Here is a 22,699-nt window from a genome sequence, read left to right on the forward strand (position 1 = left end):
GAGGGTCTGTGAGTGTTGCTCAGTTTCTTGCGTGCGCTGCTTCTTCTCAGCACTGGCCCATTTATTGTCTCGAAGCAGTGGTAGGGTTAATACTGGGACGTGTAAAAGTGCTTTTTTAAAAGCCTACTTGCAAAAAATAAAATGAGTTTTACGTCGTGCCTAAATATTTGCCTAATCCTTTGTTTGTAAAGTTAGGTAGATCTACAACTCCATCAGCTTTTATATCAATTTAATCATATCTGTGTTGTTTCCATCTCTTATTTAATCAGAGAAATCAACCACTCCTCAGTTTTCATATTAGGCAATTTCTACTCCTAATAAGGTGATCTACAGACAAAATTCCGATGCCCATTTTCCAATCCTAATCACACCACATTTATGTACAACCTATCTGTTAAACAATCAAAATTCAACTCACTTCCATTAAGATAAGAACGGTTTTGTTTAAACAGGTGCGAACACGCCAACCGTCTGCGCCCACGCACGCTTTGTTTACGATGATTCTAAATTTAAATTCAGTCTTGCATCGACGCTAAGCGCGCTCGGACGCGCGGGCGTGTTCCGTTATCGAAAGTGAAAACAAAAACAATACACGTTTTTATTTACGCAGTTGGATTGTGTTAGTGTCGTGCGTGGTTAATTAGTGATTTGTAATTAACAATCATGACTGAACCAAAGACTGTGGCTGTGGATGAACTAGGTAATAAATTGAGAGAGTCAGGTTTAAGGTTTAGTGTTGTGGTTGTATCGGCTGCTATTAAATTATTGTTGAATCTATTTTGAACGGAGTGTTTTAAAATATTGATGGTCGGTGTGTGGTCCTTTGAATTTCAAATTCTAAGCCCTTATTTTGAATCCTTGAAGGAGTCATTTAAATTGTATGTATTATTGTTTAAATCAAGATTCCCTGAGAGAGTTTGGTATATTTCTTGTTCTTTTTGAAGACTTCTTAAACTACGGCAATTTCATTAGCAATCTCATCATCATTTAGACTAATATGGGTGGATTTTTAACTAGTAACAATAGTGACTGAGTTTCTTGCGCTGCTTCTTCTCAGCACTGGCCCATTTATTGTCCCGAAGCAGTAGTAGGGTTAATACTGGGACGCGTAAAGGTGCTTTTTAAAAGCCTATTTGCAAAAATTAATTAAAAAAAAAACTGCCTGACTTTGTAACATCTTGTAAAAAGTTATCAACAGTGACTGGGTTTCTTGCGCCGCTTCATTTCTTCTCAGCACTGGGCCTATCTTAGACGCTCCGCAGTCAAAAAACTTTAGTCGGCCTATAGCAGGGTACTTACCTGCCATGTAGCACGTAACGCATGTAACGTAACCAACCTTCAAGTGAGTACGGCTCGTCCACGGTCATCGCGTATCTGGCTGCGAGCTCCTGAATCCTACTGCGAGCCGCCTTTGTGCTCGCAGCGATACCGCCACTCGGCGGGTCGCTGCGATCTCCCTGCGAACCACGCGCGAGCCTATGTACTTACTTGATACAGTATCTGATACATTACATGCTACACGGCTAGATGTGTACCCTGCATATAGTTTGGTCGGCTTCAAATTTGTAAGAGGAATCAGCCGATAATGTGCGCATTTCCATTCATGTTCATACTGATTAACACGAACCAATCATGGAGCTCTATTCAACGCTGTGCGTTCGATTTGCTGCTTCACTTGAGCAAGCATCGTTTGTGAATACGGGCGTCAATATCCGATTCCCGAAGGAAAGCCATGTTTGTTTTTGAATCAATATCTTCTATATAAAAGAAAGTCGTGTTAGTTACTCCACTTATAACTCAAGAACGGCTGAACCGATTTAGCTGAAAATTGTCAGGGAGGTAGTTTAGAGCCAGGAGAAGGACATAGGATACTTTTTATCCCGTTCGAAATAAAAAAAAAAGTCTGCTTATTTATTGCCACTAAGGCGGAACAAAGTTCGCCGGGTCAGCTAGTTTGATATGAATTTCATATTCCAATCACAAGTCAATAATTTCCGCGATTTGATATGAATTTCAAATTCCAATCACGAGTCAATAATTTCCGCGAATCCTCTATGTGACTAAACTCATTAATATTCAAATTGCGCACATGAGGTCTTATTCTAATTATACATATTTATAAGTTACAGTCAAAAGGAACTAAATATAGCTAGTGACCTTTAGGAGAATACTAGTTCCACAATGTAAAGGTGTTACTGACACCTGACTTTGGCAAACTCGCAAACCGTAAGGCTGACTAACATTGACATTGAATTTTCTGTGGCACTAGTAATTTGAGTAAACATAAATCTCTTAATACAAAACGATTTAATCTTGACAATGTGGAAATCTTTATTTAATAGCATTAAGAATTACATCTCAAACTACTGCTTTCCCTAATTTAAGGCTATAATAACTCGACGGTATACGGTATAGATCGTTTCATCCACGAAGACGCGCCCTACCAGTTTTTGGTCAGCTGGAAGTGGACTTTCATCACCTGGGTCATCAAAGCCAGGTGATCAAAGTGGAATGGACCATTTTTGGTCGAGGGAAGCGCGGAGTGCGGAGAGTTTTATCCGAGCAATCCGTAAGGCATTATTGTATTGTTCGTGTGCGTGCACTCATGGATAATTTAGCGTGTACCGATAACACTCAAACATTAGCGGAAGAATGGTGGGGCGCGTCTTCATGGTTGAAACGATCTATATCGGAGTCGGGCTGTCAATTCGCTCGTCGCTAATTCGATCCCTTCGATCGCTTAACCGATTGAGTCCCAGACGGCATTAATTAATGTCATAACAATTGATTATCTATTGTTTCTAGATTCGCGGAGCTTAAAGGATTAATTATTGTAGTGAACTCACTTCTAACAGAAGCATATTACCTTATGAGCCTCTGGAGTCGGTACCTACACTCGTATTCCCATTTAATTGAGTTGTAAATCTATGCTACAATAACATTTCACATTACATTATTGTGTAACAAACAATGTAATAAATTGTCCTTACAATCACAATAATTACGTCCAGTTAACAATCACACTAATAATTACATAGACCTGCATTATGATATGATGAAGACAGCATTGCATCTGGCGACAGCATAGCATAAGACTTTGTTATTAGTAAATTTTCATCGACATCATCAGGTCATTTATGCCCGTTTTCAACATCAATCCCTAATTTTTAAGTGACCCATATGGTAACATACATAACAGGAATTTTGTTTTGATAGCGGTCACTTAAAAATTAGGCATTGATGGTGAAAACGGGTATTAGTCTGGTCTGCACTCTCGAAGCTGTCTTTCTTTAATTCTTTTATTTATGTGGTGTGTTAGGGTTTCAGAGCACTTAGATGCGTTCTATAGCTTAACCTACCACCTTCAGGAAATTACATAGCATTGACATTAAATACTTTTTTTAATCTTCAATGTCATTATTCAATCTTCATTAAGGTCTATTGGATTTTTAAGAATATCTTGTATACCTGACACCATGTTTGCTAGTAGATAAAAAATGTGGGCTAAAACACAACCTTGAGGTGCTCCCGTTCTAACGACCTTGACGAAAAGATCACGTTCAGCGTCTTTATTTCAACGGTTTTGTGGTTACTTTTAAATAGAATACTTTCCGTTTTGTTGTAAAAAAAGGCTCTGTTTTACATTGTCAAATACATTAGCCGAGTCCTTGAAAATTCTGTTAGGTATTCTGCGGTAATAATAATTATGGCCTTTGGCATACCGCCTGCCTCCAGTGCTCCAGTGCCTTTCTGCTACCTTTAAGAATTCGTCGGTCCACCTTGTGGGTGGACGTCCTACTTACGACTTACACTTCAGAACCGTGCTGCCCCATCGGCCGTCAGTTCTGCGGACTATGTGCCCTGCCCATTGCCACTTCAGCTTGCTAATCCGTCGTGCTATGTAAGCGACTTTAGTTCGTTTACGGATCCCCTCATTTCTGATACAATCACGTAAGGAAACACCGATATTATTATAAGGCCTATAGTGAGAGGCCACGTTTCTGAGCCGTATGTCATCACTGGTAACACACTGACTTTCGTCTCTAGGTACTCAACTTGCCAATCTTATCTAATTATTTCTGAACTTACTGACTCACAAATCACTTTCTATCAACATGTCCCGACACGCTCCAACGTCTGAAGGTCCAAAGAGCATTGGAATCGCTCGTCTAAGGTCAATTTATCACAATGTTCTTGTTCCTCGTATTTCTAGTGCATTTAAAGGTCAGCAGAGGGCGTTCAACTTAGATAGTTAAGGGCATTGTCAAGTTTAAATTAATAAAATAGTAATAACTCGCAGATAATGTTTATTGTATAAACTATAAACTAGATGTTTCCGCGACTTCGTCTTATGAAAATATGTAGTTTGAATAATATTTCCCCTTCTTGCAACATTTTTTTTTAACTATGGAAACTGGAAACATTGAATTTTCGAATAGATCCTGTTTATTTTGTAACCTATTTATTACAAAATGAACAGGATCTATCCGGAATTTTACGGTACCACGTTGGATAGAGCTCGTGAAGCACTTTCAGAATCAGTAACCAGTTTTTGGATATCTTGTATAGTTAAATAATCAAGTGAGATCACTTATAGTTTATAGGCTAAAACCTTCCTCGATAAATGGGATATCCAACACAAAAAAAAATCGGACCAGTATTTGCTGAGATTAGCGCGTTCAAGAAAACAGACAAACTCTTCAGCTTTATAATATTAATCATAGATTATGGCGTATATTTATATCATCATCACCATCATCGTCAGGTATTATCGTGACTTTGGTCTGCAAATTTAATTATTTGCGGTCATAGGCTCTTCTACTACAGAAGCACGACGCTCTCAATTTTTTAAAACAAATCACCTTATATTGAAAGTATGGGTCATATTCCACTCTGCCGGAACTACCTGAGAAGATAAAGTAAAATAATAATTAACTATTAACCCGTTTGCACTCAAATATTGATAAAGAACTCAATGTACCGCAATCAGTTGTTCTAGAAAAAACTTCTCATTGTCTCTACGTGTTTTTATCTCGCGGACTGCAATTAAATGTGAATAAATAGGTTTAATTAATGCCCATTTTATCTGATGACTTTTTTCGTTAGAGGGCATCACGCGCAGTGCCGGATTAAAGCTGTATTTGGAGCTCTGGAAAGGGCCTATTTATACTGAACTAGCTGTGCCCGCGACTTTGTACGCGTGGATCCCGTTTTACCCCCTTAATCTATCTTACGCGGTTTAGATTTTTTCATACAAATGTTTTTTCCCGCTAATTCCCGTTCCCGTGGGAATTTTGCAATATCCTGTTGTAACTAAGCTTTAAGTTTACTAAAGTACCTGCATGCCAAATTTCAAGCGTCTAACTTAAGCGGTTTAGCTTTTTCATACAAAAGGATTTTCCCGCTAATTCCCATTCCCGTGGGAATTTCGGGAATTCCTTTCTTAGTGCACCTCTACGGTACCTAAACTACGTCCCTTAAAAATTTAAAGTGCCTACGTTTAGCCGTTTAGGCTGTGCGTTGATAGATCATAGTCAGTCAGTCAGTTTCTCCTTTTATTTAGAAGATAAACTATTCGTTTTGATTTTCAAATGAAAATCAAGCATAGAAAATAATGTAAAGCCATAAATAATCAAAATTCTAGTGAAACTAGTACTTAGTCAAAGAATTATTTATGTGTGAATACTAGGGTGGTCCTTATTTTTCGACTTTTGAATTCTCCCCGGGGCACTTTCTCATTCGATTATATACCTCTAAATATGAAATTAGCTTTTTTTGTTTTTTTTTTNTTGCTTTCTTACCTGGAAATGACTAAAACTATCCGTAAAAATACAAACCTTTTCATTAGCCATAAAAAACCACATAATGCTGTAACTTCCCAATCTTTGAGCCGCTGGATCAAAAGTACCCTTAAAGACAGTGGGATTGATACCTCCATCTTCACTGCTCATAGTACGCGCCATGCGGCTACTTCCAAAGCCTATAAATGTGGGGTGTCTGTTGATTCAATCCGTAAAACCGCCGGCTGGAGCGGTAGTTCTACGGTCTTTGGTAGATTTTATAATCGGATGATTAATGATAATAGTAACGAAACATCACTAGCTACTGCAGTACTAAATGACGACTGCTAACTTAAATTGTATTGATAGGCCTAAGATATGCCTGATCTACCATTTCACAGTTTCTTTATGTTTTGTTTTTTGTTAATTATTTTGTCTCTACAAAAATAATCATTCAATGTTACCTATCGTAGATAGTATTGACTATTTACGCTATAGTTGACTGTTAAATATAATTATTTACATGAATAATTATGATCATAATAATACTTATTCATAAATGTCCTGATTATGTAAACATCATAATAATAAAACTTTTCTTTAAGCTACATCTCGTATTTATTGGCATTTCTTAGGCTGCTCTAAAAGTCTACATATTGTAATACCTAATAATAAACAGTTAATTTTCAGAATCTATTCGGACGATGCACAAGCATAATTAATGATTAAACGAACTTACCTGTATGTGAAGTTCTATCATAATTATGCGAAGTGCATCGTCCGAATAGATTACAACCCTCCCACCCTAACACCCAGTAATACGCCACGAAATGCCAACAAACATCCTTACCTCTAAACTTAATGACGTACCTGTGAATACGGGGTGACCAGTAGGAGAAAATGATACCATACGACAAAATTTACTTTTATTATAATTCTCTAAACTATTCAGTGCTTGAGTGGTGTCACTTACGTGTAACTACATATTGTAATACCTAATAATAAACAGTTAATTTTCAGAATCTATTCGGACGATGCACTTCGCATAATTATGATAGAACTTCACATACAGGTAAGTTCGTTTAATCATTAANAATTCAAACCTTGGTAGCGACCCCTAAATGTCTTTTAAAAATTAAAAAAAAAATAATGAAAGACTTTCATATGGTATATATTCAAATTACGTGGTGCCCCGCAAAATATAAGAAAAAAATTTTTTTTCGTAAGAATAAGGACCACCCTAGTGAATACAGTCCGGTACCCCATTGTATGTTAATTGTTAACCTACCGGATGTGGGTAGCTGATAAATAGTTACACTGTTTTAATGACCAGATTAACTGCCAGATGGACAGATAAAACGCCATGGCACATGCGCGAACGCAGTTTTAGAGTTTTTTGACTGTTTTACATTTAAATTCGTTTATTTCGAGCTGAATCGGGCAGTGATTGAATAGAGCCCACATCAATTTGCACTTTATAGGCCCGGTTTCTGAAGCTTGAGCGTGCTCATCTTCTACTCAATGATGAATTTAATATGAAATTAAATTGCATGCTCAAGCCAAAAGTCTCAATTCAAAAACCTGGCTTAATCGTGAAGATACGATTGAAAATTAGTGAAATATTTTTTTCTGAGCCTGGTCAGTTGTCAGTTCAGAAATAAAATGAATGACACATGTTATGTCCATTTGGGTAAAAACGATGAGAAAATATAATTTCTTCAAGTATTAACCGTGTGGCTTCGGCAGGATAGAATAGGATCACCCCCTCTTCCTGGGAATCGTAAAAAGCGACTAAAGGACAATCTGGCTTCCCTAACATTATCTGACTAGACAGCGTCACAAAAAAGCGTGGAGAATGTAGGCCAAATCCTCCATTTGCCTCTGGTAAAGCGGAACTCCTGCAGTGGAGACCAAATGACCTGATGATGACGAGTAGGGTTTTAAAATACCTCGCAGATTTTTTGTTATGCAGAACAAGGCAGGAATTTGACCGCAATCGCAGTCTGCAGTCTAGGATGGTACATATCTGCCCTGTAAGTGCTTATTCACTCTCGCCTTGAAAAGTCCCGGATTATAGTGTTCGGGAAAGGCAGCAGCAGGCAGCGAATTCCAGTCCCTAGCTGTAGGTGATGGGAAGGGTTAAGTATTATAACCCTTCCCATCACCTACGTTTAAAAGCCTAATTATTATTACTGACGGGATTGCTAAAGCCCGGTCTGTGAGCACGTAGAATTTGGTCCAATGACCCCAAGCTACCCATCCTTATCGCTTGCGCGTAATTATATTGCTGTCGCGACTGTGCGACGGGCGCCCGCAGTGAGTGTGCGAGCGCGACAGCAACATAATTAAGCGCGAGCGATAAGGATGGGTAGCTTGGGGTCATTGGACACAATTCTACGTGCTCACAGACCAGACTATACCAATGCACCTTAATTTCGAGTTTCCGATATTTCGGCACTGTTACGAGCGCCATGGTCACTGAGTAACTGAGGAAACTTGCGGGTGAGATGTTATGGGCAGACATATCGGTCTACCCTCTTTCGCTTAAAAGCCTGATTACAAAAATTCCATTACCTTTATTTACTTATCTAGAAGAAGCATTTATTTGTTCTTGTTTTTCTTGTTTGTACGAATGAGGCGAGGAAAGGTCGCGGGAAGATAACAAACAGTTTAATTATAACGAGTTATTTTTATTTTTACCTTTCTAGAGTAAATGTTATGTTTGTAGCTTCTACACAATCGAACAATTGTCAACTTCGAGGGCTCTTTCCACGGAGACATTTAGGGAGACATCCCGTTTTTTATAGGATCCCGTTAAGCAGTACATAATATACGTTTTTAACCGGCTTCAGGTGGAAGGAAAAGGAGGCGGTTCTATATTAGACTATGTAAAGAAAGAAAAGAAAGAAAATAAATTAATTTTGGCAACAAACTCAGTCAACTAAAGAAATACAAAAAAAAATCAAACAAAGTTGCCAAAAAAGGTCACTCACTGTAACATCTTGACAGTGTAACTGCCAAAGCACAGATTTTCAGTGGGTGCCTTTTATGCAGGGTTAAAAAATAAAGCCTTTTACAGTCTAATTTTTTAGAAATCAGCAGAAATGTCATCAAATATGGCCAACTGACATAAAAATATTTTTAGTCTGTGAACTAGTGATGCGACAAAACCTCTCGTTAATCGCGAAGTGAAATGTTGTAGTACTTGCGTATCATCGCCGGGTGATCGTCAAAATACTAAAATTAAGCAACAAAGTCGCAACATTGAATGTGAACTGATTATGAAATTTTCGAGAACAGGAAACAAACTGTATGCACAGATGTAATCAAAAAGCACACTGGACAGTAAAACAATCAATGATATCCGTAAAGTTATTAAACTTCTGTTGCTTGCTGTTGCTTGCTGCGTGATTGGTGGATTTTGACATATCTGTCAATGTCATGTCAAAAATAACCAATCATGCAGCATTTGGACCTCGCGTCTACGTATTGCCATCTGGCGGATTTTTCAATCGCGAAAACCCTCATTGAAAGAAGTTTTTTATTTTCTTAAAAATAAACAATGGAACAATACGTAAGCATAATTGCATAAAAAAGTAAAATAATTTCGTTTAAATAAAACCGACTAAAAATTAAACTGACTCCGAAAAAGTAAACACTAAAAGTAGAAAAATAAATTTACGTTATCTCCAATATTGTCGAAGTTATCGCTGGAAAACTAAGCAAAGTATCGTATATTTTTTATTTAAAATTAATGAGTAATCGGAATAAGTGAATACTTAAAATAATATCGATTAAATTTACAGATTATTGTCTATGACTCACAGGTTACGGCACTGATGTGTCAGAGACAAGTCATAGACAATATGGAGATAACACATGATTTTAAACGTCAAGTCAATTTGACAATGTCACAAATTTTCATCGTCCACGTATTTTGCTAAAATAATTTGTTTCAAAGATTGATTTCAAACTTGTATAAATGTGAAAATAAAGTTGGTTTCATGGGCTTGTTAAATAGTGTGTATGATATTATGAACACGTAAGTGATTATGGTGTAATTGTGTATGAAAGTGTTTGTTTACATCTCTGCTGGATTCTAAAAAATCAAGGTATATGTATTTTTCTCTATGGTTTGCCGATTATTCCGTCGATGTGGACCGATTTTCGAAATTATTTTTTCATTTCTGAGCTCCCATTGCAGCATTGTCACCAAGTCATGGTCTGATGATGGGATCCTAGGGAAATCGAGGGCAACCTTCTTTTATATTATGTTTTTCGGCCTATGTAAGTTCATCAGAAATAATGTATAGTGAATACATTTTTCATATCGCTCCAGTTTCGTCTTTGTTTGCGCGTGAAATTTACCGAATTGCACATCAGCTGGAATGACAATCGAGCGCAACTGGAGATGAAACACGAATGTATTCTAGACATTGTTTACCAACATTTTCGGAGCCTATTCAATACAAACAATCAAATACATAATATAGATAACCTACCACATATTATTTGTGCATCTTCGCAAACATGATACGTGTGACCGCCATTACAAAAACAAGTCCATGTTACACATGGAAAAATAAGACAGGTGTGTTGTTTACGCTTATTGCGTTCTAAACCGCCACTATTGCACGACATTACCTTACGTAGTAAGGTCAATGTCAAGGTAGATAATAATAATGTAGTTTGAAATACAAATACATCCAACTGACCCTTTTTTACGAGGAAAAAATGCATTGAATCGCATACCTATCCCGCGGGGACAGGATAGGTGATGTGCCATAATATGTGGGAGTCAACAAGGCGGGTATGCCTTGTTGACTCCCACATTGTGAAAGTACTTCATGATGAGCTCTATAAAACTGTATCAACAATATCAGGGTGTCCACATTCTGGAAAGTCAGGGAAAGTCAGGGAAAAGTCAGGGAAGCTCATAGCAGTCAGGGAAAGTCAGTGAAATAGAGGGGTCACCTGGAAAGTCAGGGAAACATTGAGATTTTGTCTACCAAAACACTGTTTGTCTCCCGAAATTTCCCAGTGATTGTAAAATGAGGGATTTAATTAATTTATGCTCTAGAAAGACCTTTGATCTTGACTATCGAAGCATTTTTTTTTCAGGTTTGGAGTGATCTACATTATGACTTTGTTTTTAGTCATAATTATATTACTCCTTTTTAGTTTTTTATCTAATGAAGTGGATTGATCTAAATTATGACATAATTTTGTTCATAATTAGATTACTTTCATATAGTTTTTTTTTTCAGGATTAGAGTGATCTATGTTATGATTTTTTTTGTCATAACTAGATTATGTTTTAATAGTTGTACTTTTTTGTTTCAGTAAAATGATATATTTTCTATTGTCGATGTGAAAGTGCAACTTATAACTTATGTTTATTTATATTTTTTTTATAATTATTTATTGATTTGATTATTGAGTGCAGACTAGTGAGCAGTTCACTGTGAGTGCTATTAATACAGGGTGGAAACGATAAGTGATCTCATTCGATTATTTCTAAACTACACAAGATATCGAAAAACTGCTTACATTCGATATTTTGATCGTTCGATATTTTGATCGTTCGATGAAACGTATTCGATATTTTGATTTTCGATCATTTGTCATTCGATATGGCGTAGGTAACCCTTCAGTACCATTTTTGAATCTTGGATAGTTGCGTCAACTTTTTAAAAAAACTTGCCGCAGTAGTGTTCATACTTTTTTTTTACAAAACGATGAGTCAAAGTGGAGTGAAAGTAAAAATCGTTCATAATTTTAAGGAAATAAAATATTTTGATTAACTTTTGTGTAAAAACTGCAAGGATTCTGGGGGTTTTAAGAGTTGGGGTGAACAGCAGCACTACTTAAGTTGCCGATATAAACAGAAAACCAGGAATAATTGAAAAATTGTGGTCTTGGTAATGTAAAATATCATAAGGGGTGTCAATTTTCGTTGAATTTCATAATTTATTGTGTAAGTAAAAAAATAATTTAGATAGATTTTTTTCCTTATTTTTCCTAAAGTAGTCATGACTATGTCCATCCTGTGGCGTCGGCTTATCCTTGAATTTTGGGACACGTTGTATACATAGTTGGTCAGGGAATTTTGAAAAAATTGTCAGGGAAAGTCAGGGAAAAGTCAGGGAATTTTTTCGAACATTTGCAGTGGACACCCTGAATATATTACAGAATAAACTGCATCTATCGGAAAATACAATGTTTCCGTATTGGTACTGTTTGTAAGAGCTCGTAAAGCACTTTTAGGATCAGTAACCAGTTTTTTTTATATTTTGTATAGTTTAAAAATAATCGAGTGAGATCACTTATCGTTTCCACCCTGTTTAGTAGGAAGGAAGTAGGATTTGTGCCATAAATTACTTATTTTACTGACACAAACTATTTTATTAAATGGCCCATCTTTCTGTTCCAGAATCATGGGTTGAGTTGAACTCCGGCAACGGGTTGGCAGCCGTCGAGAACGAATACATTCGCCTCCTCAGAGAGGCACAGAGGGAGAGCCGGGACTCCTCCGTGAGGCATTCCAGGGCCTCCAGCGTTAAAGGCAGGTCAGTATCTATACGTTTATTTGCCTCAGGCTACTCATCATCATCATTTCAGCCACAGGACGTCCACTGCTGAACGTAGGCCTCCCCCAAGGATTTCCTGAATGGCCGTACGACGGCCGCATAACGGCCGTATGACGGTAACGGCCTGCATCCAGCGCCTCCCTGTTACCTTTATGAGGTCGTTATCCGACCCAGTAGGTGGACATCCCATACTGCGCTTGCCGATACGTGGCTTCCACTCCAGGGCCTTGCTGCCTCACACTTAACAGTTGGCTCGACCTTCATTGGTTGGGTTTTTCTGGCGGTCAAGCTGTAGATCCTGGTTACACAGGAGGAGAGCCGGGACTCCAGCGTTAAAGGCAGGTCGGTATCTATTTCATCATCATTTCAGCCACAGGACGTCCACTGCTGGATATAGGCCTCCCCAAGGATGTTCTGGCAAAAGCAGAGTATATTTTGTCCACAACAAGGAAGCTCTTGGGCTGCAACTCACCTGATGGAAAGTGATGATCAGGCCCAAGGTGGAAGCGAGCTTCACCCGGAATCCTCAAACACAGAGGAACTGGCTATCTTACCACCAACTGCCGGAACACAATAATCTGTTACACTGTTATGGCGACAGACTTAGGTATGATGGTTGCTGGCGATGCTGGCGGTGAAATCCTACATTCGCCAATGGTAACTTAGAGAGGATCTTACTCCTACCGTGGAGACTATTAATGACCTTTTTCAACCAAATAATGGATATTTCAGTTCAGTATCAGTAAATTAGAACAAAGCTGATAGACAGTCTATTTTCGCATAATCACACACATGGCAAGCTGCAATCAAATACGTGATTCATTAGAAGTACCCTACTCATTGATAACGGCTATCGGGCACGACCTCTCGCAGATCGAGACAGCTGGCTTTCTAGAAATGTTTTGAGGCATTGACCGCCAAATTGATAAGGCGAAAGCGTATTATTGTTTATAAAAACCTGAATTTATTATCACTACTTATTTGTATACGAGATGCGGATGAAGAAAACTAGGGTCAACATAAACACTGGGGCTTTTTCTAAACACCCTCGTTTTCAGGTCTACTTCTTGTATAGATGACCCAAACTAAACTGGGACAGTTTAGTTTGGGTCATCTATACCTAACCTAACCTAACCAAACTCATTAACAGAGGGGCGCTACCATCGTTCAACTATATAATTTTTTACATGGCAAAATTTTGAACCAGCGATCCGGTATTGACGATGGCGCCCCGCTGTCAATGTCACGGATAGGACAGTTCAGTATATTGGGTCTATAGTTCTTTCGGATTTTGCCAATTTATTGACTCTTTATGAACTGTCAAAACGCTACTCACAAATTTTCCATGGCAAAGTGGACAATCGTCATTAGGTCGCGAAGTCAATTGACAAAAATTTTTGCAGTCAATCGTTTGAGTCGGTTATAATTGCTGGAATTAAGTGTTTTTTTAAAGTAGTTGTTGATTATTGGTTATCGGTACCTATTAAGCAGGTAGGTATACCCATGATGGTCTCTCTAATGATATCATAAGGTCACTAGCGTTTGGAGTTTTCTAACTCCTCCTATGTTCTTCTGTTTAATTTCGTTGCGGGTCCAATGTCCAACGACATGGGTGGTAACTTTCCACCGGGACAAACTTGACCTTCACTGGTTGGGTTTTTATTGGCGGTCAAGCTGTAGATCCTGGCTACACAGGAGTTGCAGCGGTGGGAACGAGAGGTGGGAATAGTTTATAGCCCCGTAAAAATACGGATGAGAAAAGTGGAAGGTCATGACTGTGTGGTGTTCCTTGGCTACCTAAGCCTTTTAAGTTCAGCAATGGACGACTGTCATTGGCTGGGATACACATGATAGTACACTATTTATCACTGCGCCCGTTACAAAACACTACTTAACCCCGAGATAAGCGGCAGATTACCATTCCAAAGGTTATCAAATTGTCATTGCACAAAATAATTTGCGATTGCATGAATCCATAGTTAAGTGAAAGTGTTAGAACATGACCTTTTGATAACTTGTGTGGAAAAATCTTAAAAGTGACCTTTGTTTGTGACTTGGGAAAGTTAAACTGTCATTTGACCCGCAACGAAATTAATCAGAAGAACATTTATGTACAGTCTAATTTTTTAGAAATCAGCAGAAATGTCATCAAATATGGCCAACTGACATAAAAATATTTTTAGTCTGTGAACTAGTGATGCGACAAAACCTCTCGTTAATCGCGAAGTGAAATGTTGTAGTACTTGCGTATCATCGCCGGGTGATCGTCAAAATACTAAAAATATGCAACAAAGTCGCAACATTGAATGTGAACTGATTATGAAATTTTCGAGAACAGGAAACAAACTGTATGCACAGATGTAATCAAAAAGCACACTGGACAGTAAAACAATCAATGATATCCGTAAAGTTATTAAACTTCTGTTGCTTGCTGTTGCTTGCTGCGTGATTGGTGGATTTTGACATATCTGTCAATGTCATGTCAAAAATAACCAATCATGCAGCATTTGGACCTCGCGTCTACGTATTGCCATCTGGCGGATTTTTCAATCGCGAAAACCCTCATGACTCCAAAAAACCTACACTAAAAAGCAGAATAATAATTACTAATTACCTACTTATTTATTAGGACGAATTATTAATATTTATGTAGGTATACCATGATTGATACTTTTGGAGTCGGTGCAGGCAAACTTTACATGTTTCATAATCTTGGCACCGACTCCAGAAGTATCAATCATGGTATACCTACATAAATATTAATAATTCGTCCTAATAAATAAGTAGGTAATTAGTAATTATTATTCTGCTTTTTAGTGTAGGTTTTTTGGAGTCTGTTTTATTTTTTTTTATGTAAGCTACTTTTTTATATTTTTAAACCGGCAGACAGTGGTGAGGTGACTGAGTTTGTTGCGGCGCTTCTTCTCAGCACTTGCCAAATGTTTGTCTCGAAGCGCTGGTAGGGCAAAAAAAGAATGAGACATGTATCCTCCTTAAGAGCATTTGACGATTTTAATTAGTCTACACAAATAAAGATAATTTTTATTGGATTTGAAAATGAAACAAAATGAAATAAATAAAACATAGGGAGTAGTTCGAAGTTAAGGTTCGACGTCCCTCCAGGGCAATGCTATTGGTAGGTAATGCTTTTATGTATGTCTACTACCATTATTAGTTAGCATAGTAATGAGTACTTCAACTAAGCAGCCTCTCAAGTGCACCAGACCGCACGCAACCCAACACCGTCTGGCTCCTGCGAAATAATATACTAATACATATAAATAAATACGCATGTAACTCTGTCTGTCTCTTTGTTTCAAATTAAAATCTATACTAATATTATAAAGCTGAAGAGTTTGTTTGTTTGTTTACTTGAACGCGCTAATCTCCGGAACTACTGGTCCGATTTGAAAAATTAGTGTTAGATAGCCCATTTATAGAGGAAGGCTATAGGCTAAATACCATCACGCTACGAGTAATAGGTGCAGAGCAAAAATGAAAAATGTTGTGAAAACGGGTTTTCACGCGTACGAAGTCGCGGGCACAGCTAGTATAATACATATGAATACGCAAGAAACTCTGTCTGTCCCTTTGTTTCAAATTAAAATAAATAATTTGTAGATAGGCTCTTTTCGTGGCACTTATTTATTATACACGTCCCAATATAGCTTGCCCTAACCTACCGTCACTTTGGGACAAGATACCGACAAGACACCTCCCGCGACCCTCACCAGATCGTCTGTCCACCTAGTGGGAGGCCTACCCACACTACGCCTTCCGGCCCGTGGTCGCCATTCGAGTACTTCTCTGCCCTAGTGAAGATCTTTACGGCTAGCACGAAAAACTTTCGAGGTTGAATCGTTTGCGTATTCGAATCGCCATCAAAAGATTTAGTACGAAAACTACAACAGCGCCCTTGTGAACGTGTCGTAAAGTGAACTTAGTATGAGAAATGGTTCCACGAAACTTATTTTGAGAATCAAAATTGTCACGTATCGTTTAATTCGAAGTATGGAATTTTGGCGAATATGCAAACGATTCGAAGACGAAAGTTGTTCATGCTAGAGGTACTTATTTCATATCAAATATGTGCCGAAAATAATAAGATTTTTTGTATTCTTTCAGCCCGAAGTCTCCGCCTAACAGTCCGAACCTGGAGCCGTCCACGGAAGACGAGCTCAAGGGGGTCTACATTAACTGCTGGAGGGTGAGTGTAATTTACAAATCTTTTTCTAAACTTTCACGTTCCATTTCAACTAAAATAGAGAAACACGAGTCTCAACGCGAAATTTTTTACCCGCCTGCGCTAGAAGGAGGGTTATGTTGCTATACAGGGTGTGGTTTTGTAAAACAACAACCCATCTCAGGGGTGGTAGTATACATGAAATTAATTACAGGAAAAATATAAATAAAATTTTATTTATTAGTAAAAAACCTTGTCCCGCGTGCCCCGCTACACCACCGAGCACACGCGGCCGCCGCCCCGGGAGAGCGGGGGGACTGACCAATAGCTCGCCCGCGTTATAATACCATTTTCCTGATTTCATAGTTAAAGTATTTTTTATGACATCAGCGTCGTGTATACTACCACCCCTGAGATTGGTGTTGGGCGTTGTTTTAATAATCACACCCTGTATGAGTTACATAATGTACTCACGGCTTGACATTTCGGCTTTTATAGATGACCCACGCTGAACTGTCCCACCAGACTCAATGACAGGGGGGCGCTACCATCGTTTAACTCTATGGTTTCCAACATGGCAAAAATCGGAAGCAGCGATCCGGTATTGACGGTGGCGCCCCGCTGTCAATGTCATGGATAGGACAGTTCAGTATTTTGGAACTATATGCTGCAGCCGTGGTCACAAGCACGTGGTAACTCAAAAAATGACGCGTTGAGACTTGAGACCCTACAGTTAGTTGCAAATCTTTCTTGCTATATTTGCTTCTTCTGTAACAGACTGTGGGTACTTTTTCCATTGGGCACTCTAGGCATGGGTTTGAGCTCCAAGTAAGTTAAAGAATGCCTTGGCTCATTTTCATTACTCGACATTCGTATATCAAAGGAAACGTGCGCGGAATGTTTGCATACTGCGGTTGTTTCCAGTTAATATGGTTCCCCGAATGCTGGGTATGGCATACGTTACAGAAAATGAGCCATCAATAGGCCCGTATTTACAAAACAGTGCTCAAAACTTGTTATTGATCGTTTCATCCACGAAGACGCGCCCCAACATTATTCCGCTAATGTTTGAGTGTTATCGGTACACGCTAAATGATCCATGAGTGCACACGCACACTACAATAATGCCGCTCGGATTGCTCGGATCAAACTCCCCGCACCCCGCGCGACCGAGACCAAAACTTGGTGGGGCGCGTCTTCGTGGATGAAACGATTTACATAGATTCTCTCCTGCGATATTGAATTTTTATATTACCTGTAAAATCGATTGAGTTATAGACTAAAGCCGGGTCGCCGAGCACGTAGAATTTCGTCCAATGACCCCAAGCTACCCATCCTTATCGCTCGCGCGTAATTATATTGCTGTCGCGACTGTGCGACGGGCGGCCGCAGTGAGTGTGCGATGTAAGGACGGGTAGCTTAGGGTCATTGGGCGAAATTCTATCTGCTCGGCGACCAGACTTTAACTAATGAATATTTACCTTTTTTTTACCATTTATGTCGTTGTTTTCAGCTTGTTGAACAAATGTGTTACTTATAATATTTTTTGTCTTTTCCAGGACGATTCCAACGATTGGGTGTGGGAATGGAGTAGCAGACCTGACCAGCTGCCCCCTAAGTGAGTTAATTATAATAATATTATAATGAGGCCTCATGAAATGATTGAAAACCAGTCTACTTCATTCATTGATAGGGTTGCCATCCGTCTGGATTTGCCCGGATTTGTCCTACTTTAGATGGCGTCTGAGGAGCGTCCAGGCGGGAATTTATTTGTTGTCCGGGTATAAAAACCTTAAGTCTTGGGCCAATGCAGGGATTAAGTTTTATAAAAAATCTGTTGACATTATCCGGGTTCTGGGCCGCAAAATCCGGGGTTTTCTCCTTATCCTGGTTGCCCTTTTTACCGATGGCAACCCTATTCATTGATGCTCTACCTCTGCTTCGGCTTACGCGCGTATACGGGACATGCCCACCCGGTTACTTCGGTTTCTCTTTATTTTCTGGGACTACACAGGATGTGTATAGCCAGTAGCTTGGTGTTAAAATAGCAATGCCAGATTTTGTATGGAAGGTGGCGTCTTTTTTTTCGCGCGGCCATCGACCAAACTTTGTTTTTTGATTACAAAATAGTGTAATAAACCAAACTTACTATGGCATGTATACCTCTAAACTCAGTCTGAATTGAGTTACGAGAATTAGAAGTTTGATGATTTTACATACTAGATTTGCTTTTTGCGCGCAAGTTTTGTAAGAAATTGCAACAAAATATTGCGCTATTTTTTTATTGCGCTGATGCTACTTCATACTGATGTCTGGAGCCTTTAATGGATGGTATTGTTTGTTTACACATACAATGTCACTATTTTGTTGCAATTTCTTACANCTGATGCTACTTCATACTGATGTCTGGAGCCTTTAATGGATGGTATTGTTTGTTTACACATACAATGTCACTATTTTGTTGCAATTTCTTACAAAACTTGCGCGCAAAAAGCAAATCTAGTATGTAAAATCATCAAACTTCTAATGCTCGTAACTCAGTTCAGACTGAGTTTAGAGGTATACTAAGTTTGGTTTATTACACTATTTTGTAATCAAAAAACAAAGTTTGGTCGATGGCCGCGCGAAAAAAAAAGACGCCAATTTCCGGCATTGTCTTTTATACTAAGTAAGTAGTATGCATATTATATTCCTGATGGTGATGATTAATGTGCTTCTTCAAACTGTCTCCAGGGATTGGCGGTTCAAGCACCCTCAAAGCGCACGCGGACCGCCCTCAGCCACTTCGTCCATCGAAGTGTTGGAGCAGCAGTTAGTCGCTCCTAACGCTCAACAGGTGGGTCCCGGATTCAGTGTCTATAGGTGACAAGAAAAATGAGAAGATGGTGAGGGAGGTGACTTCGAAATTCAAGTTTTGATTGGGCAGAATAGTAAAATAGGTGGAGTCCGTGCCCGTTTGTTTCAGCCAAATGACGTCCACTGCTGGACAAAGGCCTTCCCCAAGGATTTCTACAACGACTGGTCCTGTGCTGCATCCAGACACCTCCCACGACCTTCACCAGATCGTCGGTCCACCTAGTGGGGGGGCTGTCCACACTACGTCTTCCGGCTCGTGATCGCTACTTGAGAACTTTCCTGCCCCAACGGCCATCAGCAATTTATTTATTTAAAGATAATAAATTGATCCACATTGTTAGGAAAGTTGGGTTCAGAGTCTATAAGATGTATTTTAAAAAAAGCTGAGAAGAATGGCGAGGTCCGAACCTGAGAAGTGACTTCGCAATTCTGGTTTCGATTAGCATAATTAATTTAGGTAGAAAGAAAAAATATTTATCATCATAAAACACTTAAGTTGGTTGCTTGAACCAAGTTCTGGGTCTTACCCTACAATATGCTATAGGGTGAAACCCAGAGCTAGTCATTATAATCACCGCCACCTAACTACCTAGAACCTTAATTTCGAACTCCTATGTCCTTCTGATTAATTTCGTTGCGGGTCTAATGATAGTTTAACTTTCCCCCGGGACAAACTTGACCTTCACTGGTTGGGTTATTGGCGGACAAGCTGTAGATCCTGGCTACACAGGAGGTGGGAACGAGAGGTGGGAATAGTCCCGTAACTACCTAGCATATGTCAATGTAAAGAATGGCCCAATTAAGGCTGAGTTTCACCACCTTACTTTAACCGTAAATATAACACTAACCAGCGATTTTTGTATGGAGATTGACAGACTTTGACGTTTGTCCCCGCTAAATTAACATTGATAACTATTGTTTTCAGAACCACTGCCTCTCCGTGCGCCGCACGTGCCTGTTCAGCCGCGGCGCCATCGCGGCTGTGCTCGTCACCAACATCGTCTCCTTGCTGCTCGGAGCTGGCATCGGGTGAGTGGGGGGATAGCTTCTAGTTGGGGTGAAATAGGGGTGATGGGGGATGAAAATATCTCCGAATGGGGGATGAAGATGAAATAGCGTCTAGTGGTGGGTGAAATAGGCCCAAGTGGGGGTGAAATAGCCCCTAGTGGGTAATGAAATAGCCCCAGGGGGGGATAGCCCCGCGTGGTGGGTGAAACAGACACGGGTGGGGATGAAAATAGCCCCGAATGGGGGATGAAATTGCTCCGAGTGGGGGATGAAATAGCCCCGACCCTAGTTGCGGGGCCATCGCGGCTGTGCTCGTCACCAACATCGTCTTCTAACTGCTTGGAGCTGGCATTGGGTGGGATCGAGAAATAGTCCCGAGTGGGAGATGAATTTGCCCTGAATGAAGGGTTTTCACCCTTCATGTGACGAGAAGATCGTGAAAAAGCTAGTGAAATAGCATGAATTTATGGTAAAATGCTCCCCAACCCTTAGGGCAAAAAGTCCTACGTTTGTGTGCAATAGACCTTAGGGTAAAATAAAATAGTCTGTAGGGAAAAACAGTCCCGTGAAATATTCCTCTACTACATTATCCACCATACCATATAACCAGCGTCGTGGCTTCCCTCACCGGGGGCCACGGCATATGCTGAGTGGGGTCCCATTGCGATGGGCATCGCTGTGCGACAGGGTGGCACTGCTTAGTTAACTTGCTCATTCATTGTATGTTTTATGTCACCTCTGTCTTATTTGCTTTTTTTTTTCATTTTACCTCTTTTGTCTTTTGTGATGTCCATGGCAATAAATGTTTCTTTCTTTCTTTCTTTCTTTCTATCTACATGTTGAAACCTATACTAGAAAATGACCCTTACCCTAGGGTGAAATAGCCCCGACATCAGAATAAATAACAAAATAGATCCGTCCTGTACACTAAATTTAATAAATCTAACCTTAGTTGGGGCAATTTAGTAAAAATTGCCCCAACCCTTTCAAGTCTTGATTTTTTTTATTAAAATACTGAAAAATATATTTTTTCTTTCCAGGGTCTGGCTAAGCAAGAAAGGTATGCTGCCGCCCAGACTGATCGTTCTTAACTGAACGCATCCAAGACTGCGGGCGCGGCACACCGGGTCGTCGGTCCATCGGGTGACGATGGCACACGGACAAAAAACGTAATACACGCGAAAACTGCTGCTGAAATTTGAACTCTACGCCGTTGAAATAACGTTCAGAATTGAACGGACGAAACTGCTGCTAAATCATTTTGAACTCTACGTCGTTGACATAAGGCTCAGAATTGATTGTCTTGCGATACACAACAGGGACGAAAACTGTTGTTAATACATTTTGAACTCAAGTAAGGTTAAACATTGGTTTTCTTGAGTTGAACTAAGATCTATTCAAGTAATAATGTGTCAAGTTTAGTTCAAAATATACAGTTTTTGTAAGAATGTCTGAGTTATTATAGTTTCCAGCAAAAATGGCACCTTTTACAGATGTACAGTCAGACTCAGTCAGACTCAAATAATTCGTGACACCCAAAGTAGCCAAAAAGTTCGCAACACGCTTTGTTACAATGAGGGTTTTCGCGAATGAAAGATCCGCTAGATGGCGGGACGTGGATGTGGGGTCTGACTGCTGCGTGATTGGTGAATTTTGACATATCTGTCAATGTCATGTCAAAAATAACCAATCATGCAGCATTTGGACCTTGCGTCTACGTATTGCCATCTGGCGGATTTTTCATTCGCGAAAACCCTCATTGGAATAAGGTTGTGTTGTTAATTTGGCCACTTTGGGTGTCACGAATTATTTGACGCTGACTGAACTGTAACTTTTTCATTTCTTTTCTCAAATGTCTTAAGAATATTGGATCAATTTATTTAAAAAATGCTTCATTTCAAATATTGTACAAAAAAGTCTGTGAACTGTGTTATGTCGCGCCCTTATTATGTTAGTATTGCTAACATTAACAATTGAAGAGCAAAGTAAGTAAATATTAAACATAATCTCCTCATTTCTGAAGTCGGTTAAAACGATATTTATTTTGAACTCCTTCACCTTTGAATAAAGATGTTTTTAAATATCTAGCTCGGTAAAAAGCGAGCCAAGTTCTTCAATCGTTAATGTTACGGAGATGTTAGCGAGTCGGAAATATTATTATAAAAAAAAATACAAAAAAAAAACAATGTATTGTAGATGTAGACCATTTTGTATTTTTAATACTTGCATCTTTCAATCTCTTACCTTCGCGACTATTAGACTCTAGGCTTAAGTCTATAAGG

General features: G+C 39.2%; 1 protein-coding gene across 1 annotated transcript; it reads left to right on the top strand.

Annotated features, from left to right (window-relative positions):
- Positions 1-498: 498 nt before the first annotated feature.
- On the top strand, positions 499-22,014 carry BNIP3 (BCL2 interacting protein 3). The gene is made up of 7 exons (XM_028323631.1): positions 499-700; positions 12,214-12,349; positions 16,496-16,577; positions 18,113-18,171; positions 19,287-19,389; positions 20,335-20,438; positions 21,458-22,014. The coding sequence occupies exons 1-7, from the start codon at positions 664-666 to the stop codon at positions 21,510-21,512; spliced, it is 576 nt and encodes a 191-aa protein (XP_028179432.1). The 5' UTR covers positions 499-663; the 3' UTR covers positions 21,513-22,014.
- Positions 22,015-22,699: the final 685 nt, after the last annotated feature.

Source organism: Ostrinia furnacalis, unplaced genomic scaffold (genome assembly GCF_004193835.3).
Source record: "Ostrinia furnacalis isolate ACB-3 unplaced genomic scaffold, ASM419383v2 OfSCF0661, whole genome shotgun sequence".
In the NCBI taxonomy this organism is placed as follows: domain Eukaryota; kingdom Metazoa; phylum Arthropoda; class Insecta; order Lepidoptera; family Crambidae; genus Ostrinia; species Ostrinia furnacalis.

What these genes read in the sequence shown, in the direction of transcription:
- BNIP3 (XM_028323631.1), top strand. Translation starts at nt 664, where the DNA reads ATGACTGAACCAAAGACTGTGGCTGTGGATGAACTAG. An exon ending in GCCTCCAGCGTTAAAGGCAG is followed by an intron (nt 12,350 to 16,495) that starts GTCAGTATCTAT and finishes GTATTCTTTCAG; the next exon opens with CCCGAAGTCTCCGCCTAACA. An exon ending in TCTACATTAACTGCTGGAGG is followed by an intron (nt 16,578 to 18,112) that starts GTGAGTGTAATT and finishes TGTCTTTTCCAG; the next exon opens with GACGATTCCAACGATTGGGT.